An 18,388-nucleotide genomic window follows, 5' to 3' on the forward strand; every position below is an offset into this window, starting at 1 on the left:
TTTAAACCGTTTTATAGCAATTTATATCCGTTTAGTGCGATTTTGAGGCATTGCTTTGTAATAGACTTTGAAGCTCCGGGCACGTTTCGGGGTCCCGGTCGTACGTTAGTGGGCATTTCGACGGACAAGTGGACATCTTTCGACCAAAAGAAGATTAGACCCAAGAAAGGATTCATTGCCCAAGATTCTGATGGGAGAACAGCTCATAGTAAGAACAATTTATGATGATAAATCGTGTTTCTGTCGAAAAATGTTAAACGCTTATGCCGCCATTTTGTTTGCTATAGCTTCGATATATAGCTTCAACCTGTATTGAAAAGTAAGGATAATTAAAAAAATGTAATTCCGCGATTGTATTAAGAATTAAATTGTCTATCAATCGCTGTCCACCCTGTATTTTTTAGTCAAGTTTATGAGTATTTATGTATAAGACTAGATCACTGTCTAATATGGTGCACGACATTTTCTGACCAGCTGAGCTACTTTTGTCATTGTCTAACCATGATTTTGGTGGCTAAATATGCACATTTTCGAACAAACTCTATATGTATGTTGTAATATGATGTTACAGGAGTGTCATCTGAAGAATTCTGAGAAGGTTAGTGAAAAAATTAATATATTTTGGCGATGATAACGATATCGCTCTCTTTGGCTTGAATAGTGCCCGGGTAACGTTTGCATATGTGGTATGCTAATATAACGATTTATTGTGTTTTCGCCGTAAAACACTTAGAAAATCTGAAATGTTGTCTGAATTCACAAGATCTGTGTCTTTCCATTGCTATGTGCTGTGTATTTTTAAGAAATGTTTTATGATGAGTAAATTGGTAATACACGTTGCTCTCTGTAGTAATTCTAGGAGCTTTGGTGAGATTTGTGATGGTGGCTGCAATGGCAAACTATGATTTATACCTGAAATATGCAAATTTTTCTAACAAAACCTATCCTATACCATAAATATGTTATCAGACTGTCATCTGATGAGGTTTTTTCTTGGTTAGTGGCTATCAATATCTTAGTTTAGCCGAATTGGTGATAGCTACTGGTGTTGAGAGAAAATGGTGGACAAAGAAAAATGGTGATTTTTGCTAACGTGTTTAGCTAATAGATTTACATATTGTGTCTTCCCTGTAAAACATTTTAAAAATCTGAAATGGTGGCTTCATTCACAGGATCTGTATCTTTCATTAGGTGTCTTGGACTTGTGATTTAATGATATTTAGATGCTACTATTTAATTGTGACGCTATGCTAGCGATGCTAATCAGTGTGGGGGGGGGGGTGGGGGGTGCTCCCGGACCCGGGGTAGAGGCTCCTGAAAGGTTAATAAATATGTGTAACTCTACTCACGCTGTGCCTTGGTCCGCTCATTATGTATACGACGAACGTGACAGAATATCCCACCACTACAGGACCAGGTCTCCAGTGCACCTCCCCAGCCTGGTACGTCCTGTGCCGGCTCCCCGCACTCGACCTGAAGAGCGTGTTATCAGTCCGGTGAAACCTGTGCTGGCTCCACGCACCAGGCCTCCAGTGCGCCTCCCCAGCCGGGAGCGTCCTGTGCCGGCTCCACGCACTCGACCTGAGGAGCGTGTCATCAGTCTGATGTGACCTGCGCCGATGCCCAGTCCAAGCACGGTGTCCAGTCCCGCTCCAAGGCCGGAGCCTTCCTCTGTGCCGGTGCCCAGTCCAGGCACGGCGTCCAACCCAGTTCCATGGCCGGAGCCTTCCTCTGCTCCGGTGCCCAGTCCAGGCACGGCGTCCAACCCAGCTCCATGGCCGGAGCCTTCCTCTGCACCGATTGCCAGTCCAGGCACGGTGTCCAGTCCTGCTCCATGGCAGGAGCCTTCCTCTACGCTGGTGCCCAGTCCAGGCACGGCGTCCAGTACCGCTCCAAGGCGGAGCCTTTCTCTGTACCGGTGCCGAGTCCAGGCACGGCGTCCAGTCATGCTCCATGGCCGGAGCCTTCCTCTGCTCCAGCTTTTATTTCTTTCATCACATTCCCAGTGGGTCAGAAGTTTACATACACTCAATTGGTATTTGGTAGCATTGCCTTTAAAATATTTAACTTGGGTCAAACGTTTCGGGTAGCCTTCCACAAGCTTCTCACAATAAGTTGGGTGAATTTTGGCCCATTCCTACTATTGTTTGTATTGATGAACGTGGTACCTTCAGGCGTTTGGAAATTGCTCCCAAGGATGAACCAGACTTGTGGAGGTCTATGTCACGCGGGACTAGGTGGGTGCAGGAATCAGGCAAAGAGAGAGTTCCACTGGGGGTATAGTGCTCTTTAATAAGGCACACACAAAATATAAGCCCAACAAATACAGGGTGCGGACATAAAACGTGACAACCCAAAAACCACAGGGTGTCAAGTGAAAGAAAGAAAATACACCTCAGCCTACAATGCACACACGTAACAAAATAAAGACAATCCCGCACAAAACAAGGGCGGGTCTACCTACTAAATATAGGGAAGCTCATTAAACCAAACAACAGAAACACAGGTGAAACTAATAAGACAAAACAAACAGACAAACGAAAAAGGGATCGGTGGCGGCTAGTAGGACGGTGACGACGACCGCCGAGCACCGTCCGAACAGGCAGGGGAGCCAACTTCGGCGGAAGTCGTGACAGTCTAAAAAATAATTCTGAGGACTTGGCTGATTTATTTTGATTTTCCCATGATGTCAAGCAAAGAGGCACTGAGTTTGAAGATAGGCCTTGAAATACATCCACAGGTACACCTTCAATTGACTCAAATTATGTCAATTAGCCTATCAGAAGCTTCTAAAGCCATAACATAATTTTCTAGAATTTTCCAAGCTGTTTAAAGGCACAGTCAACTTAGTGTATGTTAACTTCTGACCCACTGGAATTGTGATACAGTGAAATAATCTGTCTGTAAACAATAGTTGGAAAAATTACTTGTGTCATGCACGAAGTATATGTCCTAACAGACTTGCCAAAACTATAGTTTGTTAACAAGAAATGTATGGAGTGGTTGAAAAACTGGTTTTAATGACTCCAACCTAAGTGTATGTAAACTTCCGATTTCAACTGTATATACACTGCTCAAAAAAATAAAGGGAACACTTAAACAACACAATGTAACTCCAAGTCAATCACACTTCTGTGAAATCAAACTGTCCACTTAGGAAGCAACACTGATTGACAATACATTTCACATGCTGTTGTGCAAATGGAATAGACAACAGGTGGAAATTATAGGCAATTAGCAAGACACCCCCAATAAAGGAGTGGTTCTGCAGGTGGTGACCACAGACCACTTCTCAGTTCCTATGCTTCCTGGCTGATGTTTTGGTCACTTTTGAATGCTGGCGTTGCTTTCACTCTAGTGGTAGCATGAGACGGAGTCTACAACCCACACAAGTGGCTCAGGTAGTGCAGCTCATCCAGGATGGCACATCAATGCGAGCTGTGGCAAGAAGGTTTGCTGTGTCTGTCAGCGTAGTGTCCAGAGCATGGAGGCGCTACCAGGAGACAGGCCAGTACATCAGGAGACGTGGAGGAGGCCATAGGAGGGCAACAACCCAGCAGCAGGACCGCTACCTCCGCCTTTGTGCAAGGAGGTGCACTGCCAGAGCCCTGCAAAATGACCTCCAGCAGGCCACAAATGTGCATGTGTCTGCTCAAACGGTCAGAAACAGACTCCATGAAGGTGGTATGAGGGCTCGACGTCCACAGGTGGGGGTTGTGCTTACAGCCCAACACCGTGCAGGACGTTTGGCATTTGCCAGAGAACACCAAGATTGGCAAATTCGCCACTGGCGCCCTGTGCTCTTCACAGATGAAAGCAGGTTCACACTGAGCACATGTGACAGACGTGACAGAGTCTGGAGACGCCGTGGAGAACGTTCTGCTGCCTGCAACATCCTCCAGCATGACCGGTTTGGCGGTGGGTCAGTCATGGTGTGGGGTGGCATTTCTTTGGGGGGCCGTACAGCCCTCCATGTGCTCGCCAGAGGTAGCCTGACTGCCATGAGGTACCGAGATGAGATCCTCAGACCCCTTGTGAGACCATATGCTGGTGCGGTTGGCCCTGGGTTCCTTTTAATGCAAGACAATGCTAGACCTCATGTGGCTGGAGTGTGTCAGCAGTTCCTGCAAGAGAAAGGCATTGATGCTATGAACTGGCCCGCCCGTTTCCCAGACCTGAATCCAATTGAGCACATCTGGGACATCATGTCTCGCTCCATCCACCAACGCCACGTTGCACCACAGACTGTCCAGGAGTTGGCGGATGCTTTAGTCCAGGTCTGGGAGGAGATCCCTCAGGAGACCATCCGACACCTCATCAGGAGCATGCCCAGGCGTTGTAGGGAGGTCATACAGGCACGTGGAGGCCACACACACTACTGAGCCTCATTTTGACTTGTTTTAAGGATATTACATTAAAGTTGGATCAGCCTGTAGTGTGGTTTTCCACTTTAATTTTGAGTGTGACTCCAAATCCAGACCTCCATGGGTTGATAAATTTGATTTCCATTGATAATTTTGTGTGATTTTGTTGTCAGCACATTCAACTATGTAAAGAAAAAAGTATTTAATAAGAATATTTCATTCATTCAGATCTAGGATGTGTTATTTTAGTGTTCCTTTTATTTTTTTGAGCAGTGTATATATTTTTTTATAGCACCCCTTGTGTGCACTTCCAGTAATACTGCATTCCCCAGTATTGTACAGAAATGGTATGATGGTATGAAAATCTGGATACTGCCTACCCTCAGTGGGAGGTGTGGAGAGGGCAGCCGGTCTCTTGCTGAGCTATTTCTGTCCAAAAGGGGATTTCCTCATTATTCCCTAACCATACTGTGAAGCCCCTCTCTCCCCCTATCACATTGTATCTAATGACAGGCAGAAAAACATGAAGTAGTGAATGAGAAAAAGCAGATTTCCATCAGAAGAAAGGCAGTGGCACTTCTATCAACACTACTAAGGTGTGGATAAGAAGTGTATTGTGATGAGAGGTTCATTGCATGAGATTAGATCATTTGGGCCTTCCCCAAAAAAGGCCCCATACCAATATCCCTCCTCCACCAAATGTTACAGTTGGCACTATGCATTGGGGCTGGTAGTGTTCTCCTGGCATCCACCTAACCCTGATTAGTCCGTCGGACTGCCAGATGGTGAAGAGTGATTCATCACTCCAGAGAACGTGTTTCCACTGCTCCAGAGTCCAATGGCGGCGAGCTTTACACCACTCTAGCCAACACTTGGCATTGCGCATGGTGATCTTAGGCTTGTGTGCGGCTGCTCGGCCATGAAAACCCATTTTATGAAGCTCCCAACGAACAGTTCTTGTGCTGACGTTGCTTTTAGAGGCAGTTTGGAAGTATTGCAACCGAGGACAGATTATTTTCACGGACTATGCGCTTCAGCACTCTGCGATCCCATTCTCTGAGCTTGTGTGGCCTACCACTTCAGAGCTGACCTGTTGTTGCTCCTAGATGTTTCCACTTCATAATAACAGCTCTTACAGTTGCCATCTTGCATCTTACATGATGCAAGATGGCACAGACAGAGATGGTCGCCTCGCTTCACTTCCTTAGGAAACAATGCAGTAATTTATTTTTTTATGTATAATTTCTTACATTGTTAGCCCAGAAAATCTTAAGTGTTATTACATACAGACGGGAAGAACTATTGGATATAAGAGCGACATCAATTTACCAACATTACGACCAGGAATACGTCTTTTCCGAAGCGGATCCTTTGTTTGGACCTCCACCCTAAACACTGGATCTAATCCCAGAGGCCGACCCAAAACAACACGGTCGCCGCAGGAGAGGCAGATAGAGTGGCCTCCTGGTCAGACTCAGAAGGCGAGCACACCATCCACCGCTTCTGAGCATATTACTCGCCAATATCCAGTCTCCAGACAACAAGGTGGAGGAAATTAGGGCACGGGTTGCCTTCCAGACAGACATCAGAGATTGTAACATTCTCTGTTTCATGGAAACATGGCTCACTCGGGATATGTTGTCAGAGTCGGTACAGCCACCAGGTTTCTTCATGCGTCTCGCCGACAGAAATAAACATCCTTTTGGTAAGAAGAAGGGTGGGGGTGTATGTCTCATGATTAATGACTCGTGGTGTAATCATAACAATATACAGGAACTTAAGTCCTTTTGTTCACCTGACCAAGAATTCCTTACAATCAAATGCCGACCGCATTATCTCCCAAGAGAATTCTCTCTGATTATAGTCACAGCCGTGTATATATTTGAGAACAAGGCTACCTATATTTTACCAGCACATTGATTGTTGTACCCGCTCGAGCAAAACACTGGACCACTGCTATTCTAACTTCTGCGATGCATACACGGCCCTCCCTTCGGCAAATCTGACCATGACTGTTGCTCCCCTCCTATAGGCAGAAACTAAAACAGGAAGTGCCCATGCTTAGGTCTGTCCAAAACTGGTCTGACCAATCGGATTCCACGCTTCAAGATTGCTTCAATCACGTGGACTGGGATATGTTCCGGGTAGCCTGAGACAATAACATCGACGTATACGCTGACTCGGTGAGTGAGTTTATTAGGAAGTGCATTGGAGATGTTGTACCCACTGTGACTATTAAAACCTTCCCTAATCAGAAATCATGGATTGATGGCAGCGTTCGCGTAAAACTGAAAGTGCAAACCACCGCATTTAATCATGGCAAGGCGACTGGAAACATGACCAAATACAAACAGTGTAGGTATTCCCTCCGCAAGGCAATCAAACAAGCAAAGTGTCAGTATAGAGACAAAATAGAGTCGCAATTCAACGGCTCTAACACGAGACGTATGTGGCAGGGTCTACAGACAATCACGGATTACAAAAAGAAAACCATCCCAACCCGGATGTCTTGCTCCCAAACAAATTAAACAACTTCTTTGCACGCTTTGAGGACAATACAGTGCCACCGACATGGCCCGCTACCAAAGACTGTGGACTCTCCTTCTCCATAGCCGACGTGAGTAATACATTTAAACGTGTTAACCCTCGCAGGGCTGCCGGCCCAGATGGCATCCCTAGCCGCGTCCTCAGAGCATGCGCAGACCAGCTGGCTGGTGTGTTTACGGATGTTATTCAATCAATCCCTATCCCAGTCTGCTGTCCCCACATGCTTCAAGTTGGCCACCATTGTTCCTGTTCTCAAGAAAGCTAAGGTAACTGAACTAAATGACTATCGCCCCGTAGCACTCACTTCTGTCATCATGAAGTGCTTTGAGAGACTAGTCAAGGATCATATCACCTCCACCCTACCTGATACCCTAGACCCACTTCAATTTGCTTACCGCCCCAACAGGTCCACAGACGATGCAATCGCCATCACACTGCACACTGCCCTATCCCATTTGAACAAGAGGAATATCTATGTAAGAATGCTGTTCATTGACTACAGCTCAGCATTCAACACCATAGTACCCTCCAAACTCGTCATTAAGCTTGAGACCCTGGGTCTCGACCCCGCCCTGTGCAACTGGGTCCTGGACTTTCTGACGGGCCGCCCCCGGGTGCTGAAGGTAGGAAACAACATCTCCACCCTGCTGATCCTCAACACTGGGGCCCCACAAGGGTGCATTCTCAGACCTCTCCTGTACTCCCTGTTCACCAATGACTGTGTGGCCATGCACGCCTCCAACTCAATCATCAAGTTTGCAGACGACACTACAGTGGTAGCCTTGATTACCAACAACGATGAGACAGCCTACAGGGAGGAGGTGAGGGCCCTCGGAGTGTGGTGTCAGGAAAATAAACTCTCACTCAACGTCAACAAAACAAAGGAGATGATCGTGGACTACAGGAAACAGCAGAGGGAGCACATGCTTTTCGCTACACTCACATTAACATCTGCTAACCATGTGTATGTGACCAATAACATTTGATTTGACCGGGGCAGCTCCAGCAGGGCAGAAATTTGACGAATTGACTTGTTGGAAAGGTGGCATCCTATGACAGTGCCACGTTGAAATTCATTGAGTTCTTCAGTAAGGCCATTCTACTGCCAATGTTTGTCTATGGAGATTGCATGGCTGTGTGCTCGAGTTTACACAACTGTCAGAAATGGTTGTGGCTGAAATTGCCGAATCCACTAATTTGAAGGGGTGTCACATACTTTGTGTCATGTTTTGTCTTTGATCATCATGTCTTGTCCCTGTGCTTCCCTCTGCTGGTCTTATTTGGTTCTTTCCCTCTTTCTATCCCTCTCTCTCCCCCTCCCTCTCTCCCTCTCTCGCTCTCTCTCTCTATTGTTCCGTTCCTGCTCCCAGCTGTTTCTCATTCTCCTAACTACCTCATTTACTCTTTCACACCTGTCCCCTATTTTGCCCTCTGATTAGAGTCCCTATTTCTCCCTCTGTTTTCCGCTTCTGTCCTTGTCGGATTCTTGTTTGATGTTTGCTGTTCCGTGTCCTTGTTCCGCCCTGTCGTGTTTTTGCCTTCTTCAGATGCTGCGTGTGAGCAGGTGTCTATGTCAGCTACGGCCTGTGCCTTCCTGAAGCGACCTGCAGTCTGTGGTCGCGTCTCCAGTCGTTCCTCTCTACTGACGAGAGGATTGAGAATCATTGTTTGTTTAAGACTGGAATAAAGACTCTGTTTCTATTACGTCGCTTTTGGGTCCTCATTCATCAGCATAACACTTTGTATATATAGTGTCGCTTTAAAACTGTAATATTTTCTCATGTGTAGAATTGCAGGAAATTAGTTTTAAAGAAGCACTATGCAAAAATCGCTCTACCATTTTCCTGGTTATAGTTTGCCTAATTTCAGTTTATGTGACAAAATAAGCTGTCATTGTGTAGAGAATCGTTGTATCATCTAAACCGCTGTTTGAAGCTGGTGTACAAAACCGAAAGGAAGACTCAAAAACGAAACTTCAGAATGGGAAGCATAGAAATAGCACACATAGAACAGATCTACCAATTCCTAAGCTTGCTTTCAACGGAATAAAAAATCTATAACTCACATTTCTATGTGAATTTGGTCATGTCTCCCAAAAAAGTTACATATTGTAGCTTTAAAACATAAAATCTTTATCTGTGGCCAAGAGAATGGGCTCTAAAATTTTAGGTTGGAGAGCACGCCATTGGCCACTCCCACTACCCCAACCCCATACACTAGCTTTTCCACCACTGCTGAAAAAAATCCTTGGGTAAACTCTGACTTGAGTGTCTCTTTATTAGAATGAAGAATGTGATTTTTGCAATGCCCCCCCCCCCCCCCCCCCCCCCCCCCCACACACAAATTGAATGTGTTTCAGAGAGAGCAGGCTCACTGTGTGCTGTGTGGAATGCTGAAGAGGTTGTAGGGGTTTGAGCCTCGGGCTGATTAGTGGACAGTTTGCTCTTTTCTCTCTCCTCTCCTTTGATCAGCAGGAGGAATGTGCTCTCATCTCTCTCATGCAATCTCTTTATGGCCTGCTTCGGATCATGTGCACATGCTTGCACTCATTATCTGTAAAATAATAATGACTTTGGGAAAATCAATTTTACAACATTTTTACAACATTAATAAGTACATGTATTGTTTTTGAACATGTTAGTCTGACATGTTATTCAAAGGATTTGCTGGCACACTACAATAAGCATTTTGAAATGGGAAATCAAATGATCTGCTACTTCTGCAGTGATTCCGTGAGAGTGAGACCTATAACTATTGTCCTACTGTATGTTATGCATGTTCAAGGTCTCAATGTCTCATATCTCACTAACACTAGGAATTGTTCCCTTACAGATGTAGGATCTTAATTTGAGCCAGTTTGCAAGCAAGAAAATAATCCTGCATAAACAGGAAATGTTAAATATTATGGGGATTATTATGAATGGACATTTTTGTAGTGGCTGATACATTTTTTCATGAGGTCAAATCAAGTCTGAATTTTCCAAGTGGAAATTACAAACTTTAGAAGACTTAAAAACTCAAATACACTACAAGTTTGCATTTCCTGCGGTGCAGTAAAATTCTCAGTGACAAAAAAGTGATCAAATTAAGATCCTACATCTGTATATTGTAAAAAAAAAAAAAAAAAAAAAAAAAATACTGTACCTTGCATTGCTTGCCCACAACTATTGGTGAATTGTCTGGCCACCAAAAGCATTTTTCCCCTGTTTATTAACTAACTTCAATTGTGTTTCCCTTTGAAAATAGCCTGTGGCAATGGAACACAGCCAGCCTAAACGTTTAAGAATAATTTTGGTCAAAGCAAGAATGTGCCACAACTAATATATTTTTAACAGAAGAAATAGACGTTTGTAATTTTGTAAAACATTTGTTAAAAATCTGATTTGCCTTGAACTCTGTTGTTTGTATATGGTCATTGGCCCAACAGTTTTCAGCCCATTGTTATTGTAAAAGAGAATCAGATTTTAATCCAATTCGATTAGATGAGGTCTTGTTATTTTCCATGTGTGCTTGCTCTCTCACTCTGCTGTTCTGGCACAGGAAGCTGTGGCCATTTTAACTCCTGCCTGTGCTCGTGGGGAACCCTGGCCCACATCCTGATTGAACCTGGTGCTGAGTGTCTACTTCAGAGTTCTGTTCACATGGTGTGGCATGCTGCTGTCTGCCCAACCGCCAAACACTCTAGTCTCTACTCATATTGATGTCCTACAGTACAGTACCAGTCAAAAGTTAGGACACACCTACTCAATCAAGGGTTTTTCTTTAATTTTATTATTTTCTACATTGTAGAATAATAGTGAAGACATCCAAACTATGAAATCAAATCAAACTTTATTTGTCACATCCGCCTGTGAAATGCTTACTTACAAGCCCTTAACCATCAATGCAATTCAAGAAAGAGTTAAGAAAATATTTACCAAATAAACTAAAGTAAAAAATTATTAAAAAGTAACACAATAAAATAACAATAACGAGGCTATATACAAGGGGTACTTGTACGGAGTCAATGTGCTGGGGTACAGTTTAGTCAAGGTAATTTTTACATGTAGGTAGGGGTGAAGTGACTATGCATAGATAATAAACAGCTGGTAGTAACAGTGTAAAAAACAAATGGGGGGGTGTCAATGTAAATAGTCAGAGTGGCCATTTGTATTATTTGTTCAGCAGTCTCATGGCTTTGGGGTAGAAGCTGTTATGGAGCCTTTTGGTCCTAGACTTGACGCTCCGGTCCTGCTTGCTGTGCGGTAGCAGAAAGAACCATCTATGGCTTGGGTGACTGGAGTCTTTGACAATTTTTGGGTCTTTCCTCTGACACCGCCTGGTATATAGATCCTGGATGGCAGGAAGTTTGGCTCCAGTGATGTACTGGGCGTACGCACTACTCGCTGTAGCGCCTTACGGTCAGATGCCGAGCAGTTGCCATACCAGGTGGTGATGCAGCTGTATAACTTTTTGAGGATCTGGGGACCCATACCAAATCTTTTCGGTCTCCTGAGGGGAAAAGGTGTTGTCATGCCTCTTCATGACTGTCTTGGTGTGTTTGGACCATGATAGTTCATTGGTGATGTGGACACCAAGAAACTTGAAACTCTCGACCCACTCTACTACAGCTCTGTCGATGTTAATGGGGGCATATTCGGCCCTCCTTTTCCTGAAGTCCACGATCAACTCCTTTGTCTTGCTCACATTGAGGGAGAGGTTGTTGTCCTGGCACCACACTGCCTGGTCTCTGACCACCTCCCTATAGGCTGTCTCATCATTGTCGGTGATCAGGCCTACCACTGTTGTGTCGTCAGCAAACATAATGATGGTGTTGGAGTCGTGTTTGGCCACGCAGTTGTGGGCGAACAGGGAATATAGGAGGGGACTAAGCACACACCCCTGAGGGGCTCCAGTGTTGAGGATCAGCGTGGCAGACGTGTTGTTGCCTACCCTTACCACCTGGGGGTGGCCCGTCAGGAAGTCCAGGATCCAGTTGCAGAGGGAGGTGTTTAGTCCCAGGGTCCATAGCTTAGTGATGAGCTTTGTGGGCACTCTGGTGTTGAAAGCTGAGTTTTAGTCAATGAACAGCATTCTCAATGAACAGTGTTCCCTTTGTCCAGGTGGGAAAGGGTAGTGTGTTAATTGTATATGGAATCACATATGGAATCAAATAACACATGGAATCATGTTGTAACCAAAAAACTGTTAAACAAATCCAAATATATTTTAGATTTTTCAAAGTAGCCACCATTTGCCTTGATGACAGCTTTGCACACTCTTTGGCATTCTCTCAACCAGCTTCATGAGGAATGCTTTTCCAACAGTCTTGAAGGAGTTCCCACATATGCTGAGCACTTGTTGGCTGCTTTTCCCTCACTCTACGGTCCAACTCATCCCAAACCATCTCAATTGGGTTAAAGGTCAGGTGATTGTGCAGGCCAGGTTATTTGATGCAGCACACACATAATGCTGTGATAGCCATGCTGTTTAAGTGTGCCTTGAATTCTAAATAAATCACAGACAGTGTCACCAGCAAAGCATCCCGACACCATCACACCTCTTCCTCCATGCTTCATGGTGGAAACCACACATGCGGAGATTATCCGTTCTCCTACTCTGCATCTCACAGAGACACAGCGGTTGGAACCAGAAATCTCTAATTAACTTCTCTGCGCTACGGATCCCTCATTTTCCTAAACAACCGCTGAATTGCAGGGCGCAAAATATTACTAAAAATATTTATAATCATGCAATCACAATTGAAATATACCAAAACACAGCTTAGCTTGTTGTTAATCCACCTATCGTGTCAGATTTTGAAAATATGCTTTGCAGCGAAAGCAATCCAAGCTTTTGTGAGTGTATCAATCAATGCTAGAACAGCTAGCCTCAAATTAGCATGGTCACGAAAGTCAGAAAAGTAATAAAATGAATAACTTACCTTTGATAATCTTTGGATGTTTGCACTCACGAGACTCCCAGTTACACAATAATTGTTATTTTTGTTCGATAAATATTACTTAAATTTTTTTTTTTAACGGCATTTGGGTTACGCGTTATGTTCAGAAAACCAAAGCCTCGTTCCATTCGACGAAAATTCCAAAAAGTATCCGTAATGTTCGTAGAGACATGTCAAATGCTTCTTATAATCAATCCTCAGGTTGCTTTTAACAAACATAATCGATAATATTTCAACCGAACCGTAACCTATTCAATTAAAGAGAGAAAGAAAATGGAGAGCTACCCCTCTCGCGCGCAGGAACTAATCAAAGGACACCTGACTACTTTTGAAAAATCGCGCCAATTTTTCTAAATAAAAGCCTGAAACTATGTCTAAAGCCTGGTCACAGCCTGATGAAGCCATTGGAAAAGGAATCTGGTTGATACCCCTTTAAATGGAAGAAAGACGGGCAAGGAAACACAGATTAAAAAATAAAAAAAATAATCACTTCCGGGTTAGATTTCCTCAGGTTTTCGCCTGCAGAATCAGTTGTTATACTTACAGACAATATTTTGACAGTTGGAGTGTTTTCTATTCTAATCTGTAAATTATATGCATATTCTACGATCTGGACCTGAGAAATAGTCCGTTTACCTTGGGAACGTTATTTAAAATAAAATAAAAAATCTAACCCCTAGCGTCAAGAGGTTTTAAGACTCATCAGATCAGGACAGATTTCCACCGGTCTAATGTCCATTGCTCGTGTTTTTTGGCCCAAGCAAGTCTCTTCTTATTATTGGTGTCCTTTAGTAGTGGCTTCTTTGCATCAATACACTGTCTGTGATTAACGCAGTCTCCTCTGAACAGTTGATGTAGAGATGTGTCTGTTACTTGAACCCTGTGGAGCATTTATTTGTGCTGCAATATGAGGTGCAGTTAACTCTAATGATCCTATCTTCTGCAGCAGAGGTAACTCTGGGTCTTCCCTTCCTGTGGCGGTCCTCATGAGAGCCAGTGTCATCAAAGCGCTTGATGGTTTTTGCTACTGCACTTGAAGAAACTGTGCATTGACTGACCTTCATGTCTTAAAGTAATGATGGACTGTCGTTTCTCTTTGCTTATTTGAGCTGTTCTTGCCATAACATGGACTTGGTCTTTTACCAAATAGAGCTATCTTCTGTATACCACCCCTACCTTGTCACAACACAACTAATTGGCTCAAACGCATTAAGAAGGAAAGAAATTCCACAAATTAACTTTTAACAAGGCACACCTGTTAATTGAAATGCATTCCATGTGACTACCTTATGAAGCTGAGTAGGTGTGTCTAAACTTTTGACTGGTTCTGTACGTACAGATAACGTGGGCAGGCAATAATAGGAAACAGCAATACACCTGCTTATACTCAAAGGCACTGCTTTTTGCTTGTTTTTTATATTTTATTGCAACATGTACAGTACACTCTTACAAAAAAGATGCTACCTAGAACATAAAAGGGTTATTGGGATGTCCCCATAGGAGAATCCTTTGAACAACCTTTTTTAGTTCCAGATATACATGGAACCTAAAAGGGTTCTACCTGAAACCCAAAAGTGTTCTTCTACCTGGAACCAAAAAAAGGCTTTCCTATGGGGACAGCTGAAGAACCCTTTTGGAACCCTTTTTTCTGGTAGTGTAGCAGTAATACTGAACCCAGTCTAGGGTTTTATTTCAAGCCAATCTGTGGATCGATATGTGAGTGAGTAAGGATCCCAAATTTCTGTGGATGTGCACGACTGCGGTTACGTAGACTTGCATATTGTGTAACAGTGCAGCTGCACAATACTATGTGACTGATGCCTTTCCCCAAGCTTGCGTTTATGGAATGAGTGAGTGTCTTGTCAATTGCCATTGGGATATATTGGACCAAAACTGGCAAGCTACCAATGGAGAAACTCTCTTTAGGTTTTCCCTGATGTGTTCAGGGTTTTCAAGGTTGAATTAGAACTCTGCTTAAGATGGGTAGCTTGTATCTAGATAATGGATAGCTACATCTCCAATATCCTTATTATAGAGAATCTTGGGAATTAAAAGTGTTCTCTCTCCTTGTGCATTTTCACTCATTCTCCATTTTTGTTAATAAGGTCAAATACACCAGACTTGTGAGAGCATAGTGGTGTTGTGGTGAAGTGAGTAGTCCACACCTGGTATAGCTGTGTGAAACTTTCTTCCTGGATACAACTGAATGCATTGTTAGTCTTTGATCTCCTTGTGTACACTTAAAATGCTTAGACAGGTAATCCATAATGACAAAGTAATAAAAGAAACTTTGTGTAAATGCACTGAGGCAAAAGAGACACATATGCTTCTACATTCTGTCCTCTTATTTTGTTAAAGGGATGTTGGTCACAGTTGTCCTATCTCCAATAAATTGCTTGGTTGTTATAAATGTACATATCCATGAATGTGTGATTTTAACCTTTGCTGAGTGAATGTTTAAAAAAAATAATGTATTGTTTTTTTTGTACAGCAGGATTGCCTGTCTGTAACATGGGAAACTAGCTACTAAGCTTGTTCTCAATTATCTCCATCTTCTACAAATGCGCTGTATTACAGATGAGCAGTCGTATCACATTCTGTCAGTGAGCATAGTCACATATGAAAGGTCAGGATCATTCCTCTCTCCTGGAGGATAAATTATTCTAGCATCTAGAGCAAAACTGCGCTGTCATATACTGGATGATAAGAGCTCTCTTGGTTTGACTATAGTCTGTTGTCATGAGGAGAATACAAAACCACAGTCATTACATTCACTCCACTGCATAAGAAACTCAAATATATGGCACCTGTCAAAATGGCAAATTCATTCGCAAAATAACAGTAAAGTGCGATGGACTAACATTAATCTGCCTCAGCTCACTGCGCTGTGACGAGATGGCTGCAGTCAGGGAGAGTGTTACAGAAGCCTCTTATTGGTTCATGAGAGGCAGCAAAATGCATTGTATTGATTATGTGATTGGCCCATCTGATTGGCCCTCGCTGCACTCCTGATTTGGAAATAGGATATTAACTCATATGCATTTCATGGGTGGGAGGGGGGGTTCTGAGGTGGATAACAGCATTTTGTGGTATTTTCAAGCTACTCAATCTTTCCATATGTACATGATAATCTGCAGACAACAGTAAATTGTGTTGATGATATGAGCCATTTTTCAAATAAACAAACAATGGAGGTCAGTCTAGTGAGACGTACTGCCTCGGTTCAGCCCTTGTTCCATTTTCTCTGCAAACTTTTCACAAATAACAGTTGCTGTACCTACTTTTCTGCTCCTCAGGTTCCAACACGTTTAATATTTTTATGTAGCACTGCTCTTCTACCTTTCTTTCCCTCTTTTTCTGCTCAAATGGGCGCAGCTACCATACCCAGTTGGAGAAATATATCAAGTTTCCTCTCTCTCAATTCACCTCAACTGACTGGTAGACATTGTCTTAGACACTAGACTTTCCGTTGTGGTTACTAGTGTGGTTGTTGCCCTGTATTGAATGATGTGTTTATCTTAAAAAGTATTTTTCATAAAATGTAGTTATTTTCTCAACAATAAGCTTAACTACTGCATAACGTTTATGCATTTAGCCTAAATGACTATGCACTAAATACCTTATTTTACTTCTCGGGTCACAATAGCAAATTTACTCAACTCTCTGAGGGTCCTTGATTATCTCAGCTATCAGTGGCGGCCGATGGCTGTTCTGTCCCTAACTGTCCTTGTGTCTCAACAGGGTCGACATGTGAAGACAGGACAGCTGGCTGCTATCAAGGTCATGGACGTGACAGAGGTAAGACAGCTACTTCCTGGTTCCTGTCTCCATCCCTTCCTCCCTGCCCGTCAAAGCCACCCAGAAATGCTGTATGCAGGGAGGGCCACAGCCGTGTGACTGCCACTCTGCCGAGTCAAAGAGGCAAGGAGGGGCTGAGGAGGGGACCCCAAAGGTTTCATCACATCAAACTCAGATCAGAGTTTCCCTTCAAAGGAGGTGTTTTATTTTAGAAATGCAAATGAGGCCCGGTTAACACAGCGCACCAAAGGTTATTATATCCTGAGCTGTCAATCAGGAGGTGAGAACACTGGGAGCCATGTTTGTTCAGGGAAAGTTCAATCATCTCATTCCCTCAGGGCAATAAAGCTACCTGGTGATGACACTGCGTACTTGATTGAGTTGGCCCTCCTGGCCTGCAACGAGAACAAAGCGGAGCGTTATTACAATAGCACAAAGTGTACATGGCCAAAGATTTAATTAAATCTTGGTTTTTTTTTCGTTTTGAGGCACATTTTAAACTAAGATCTGAGTTTTGAGAGTTGAGGGAGGATAAACAGCATCAGACAGTCTCTGCAGTGCAATCTGAAATTATGTTTGTCCTAGAGTGACTTAAGTTCAACTGTCACGCCCTGACCTTAGAGAGCCTTTTTATTCCTCTATTTGGTTAGGTCAGGGTGTGATTTGGGTGGGCATTCTATGTTTTCTGTTTCTTTGTTTTTGGCCGAGTGTGGTTCCCAATCAGAGGCAACTGTCTATCGTTTTCTCTGATTGGGGATCATACTTAGGCAGCCCTTTTTCCCACCATTAGGTTGTGGGATCTTGTTTTCTGTTTAGTGTCTGTACCTGACAGAACTGTGCGCTTTCGTTTTCACTTTGGTTATGTGTTTTTTGACAATAAAAATCATGAACACTTTCCACACTGCACTTTGGTCCACTCCTTTCGACGAGAGCCGTAACATCAACACACTGCATGATAACAAATTATTATTTCACTACTCACTCAATAGAGAATATAAGACACAGTTTCAAATGTATATTCATCAATACATAACATTAAAACTGATATTAAGTTATTCAATATCTGTGTTTTAATAAGATAAGCTTTGCATTGCTTGCTGATATGACAGGTGTTGTATCTTCCTAACACGTAAAGGATTTTTTAAATGTATTTTACTTAACCTTTATTTAACTAGGCAAGTCAGTTGAGAACAAATTGTTATTTACAATGACGGATGAGGCTGGACCAATTGTGCGCCGACCTATGGTACTCCCAATCTCGGCCGGTTGTAGTACAGCCTGGATATCTGCAATGCTGAGGTGTGTTTAAAAAGCCCAGTTCACCAATTTGCACCCCAAGGTGTTTAAGCAGCGAAGATAACCCCCCCCCCCCCCCCCCCCCCCCCCGGGTCTCTTCCCTGCCAATCTTGTATTGTCTATCTGCCCTGAGAGATACTAGCAGGAGATTTCCTGTACAACTGAATAGCCCCTCTCTGAAGGCCCAGGGCCTCTCCCTGAAAACACATCCAAAACCTCCCATCGCTCACCCTCACTCCCCTTCCCTCGCTCCCCCTCCATTATCTCCCACTATTCAGGCTGCCTGGCCTCAGCCCAGACCCAGGCCCCAGTCGCGGCCCGGTCACTCGCCTCAAACCCTCCTGGGGATTGAGACATTGTTCTGTACAGAGAGCGTCTGTGCCGGGTCCTTTCCTAGTAGGAATTTCCTCTCCTCTTGTTCCTGGTTTGATTTAAAGGGAAA

General features: G+C 43.6%; 1 protein-coding gene across 9 annotated transcripts in view; it reads left to right on the forward strand.

Moving 5' to 3' along the window:
- LOC129827615 (mitogen-activated protein kinase kinase kinase kinase 4-like) overlaps positions 1–18,388 on the forward strand; it is a 131,846-nt gene that overhangs the window by 13,579 nt on the left and 99,879 nt on the right. For all 9 annotated transcript variants that reach the window (XM_055888619.1, XM_055888618.1, XM_055888615.1 and 6 more), the window contains exon 3: positions 16,594–16,650. In XM_055888619.1, coding sequence (XP_055744594.1) covers positions 16,594–16,650 — 57 coding nt within the window. The remainder of the gene's footprint in view (positions 1–16,593; positions 16,651–18,388) is intronic.

The sequence above is a fragment of the Salvelinus fontinalis genome, chromosome 29 (genome assembly GCF_029448725.1).
Source record: "Salvelinus fontinalis isolate EN_2023a chromosome 29, ASM2944872v1, whole genome shotgun sequence".
Lineage (NCBI taxonomy): Eukaryota > Metazoa > Chordata > Actinopteri > Salmoniformes > Salmonidae > Salvelinus > Salvelinus fontinalis.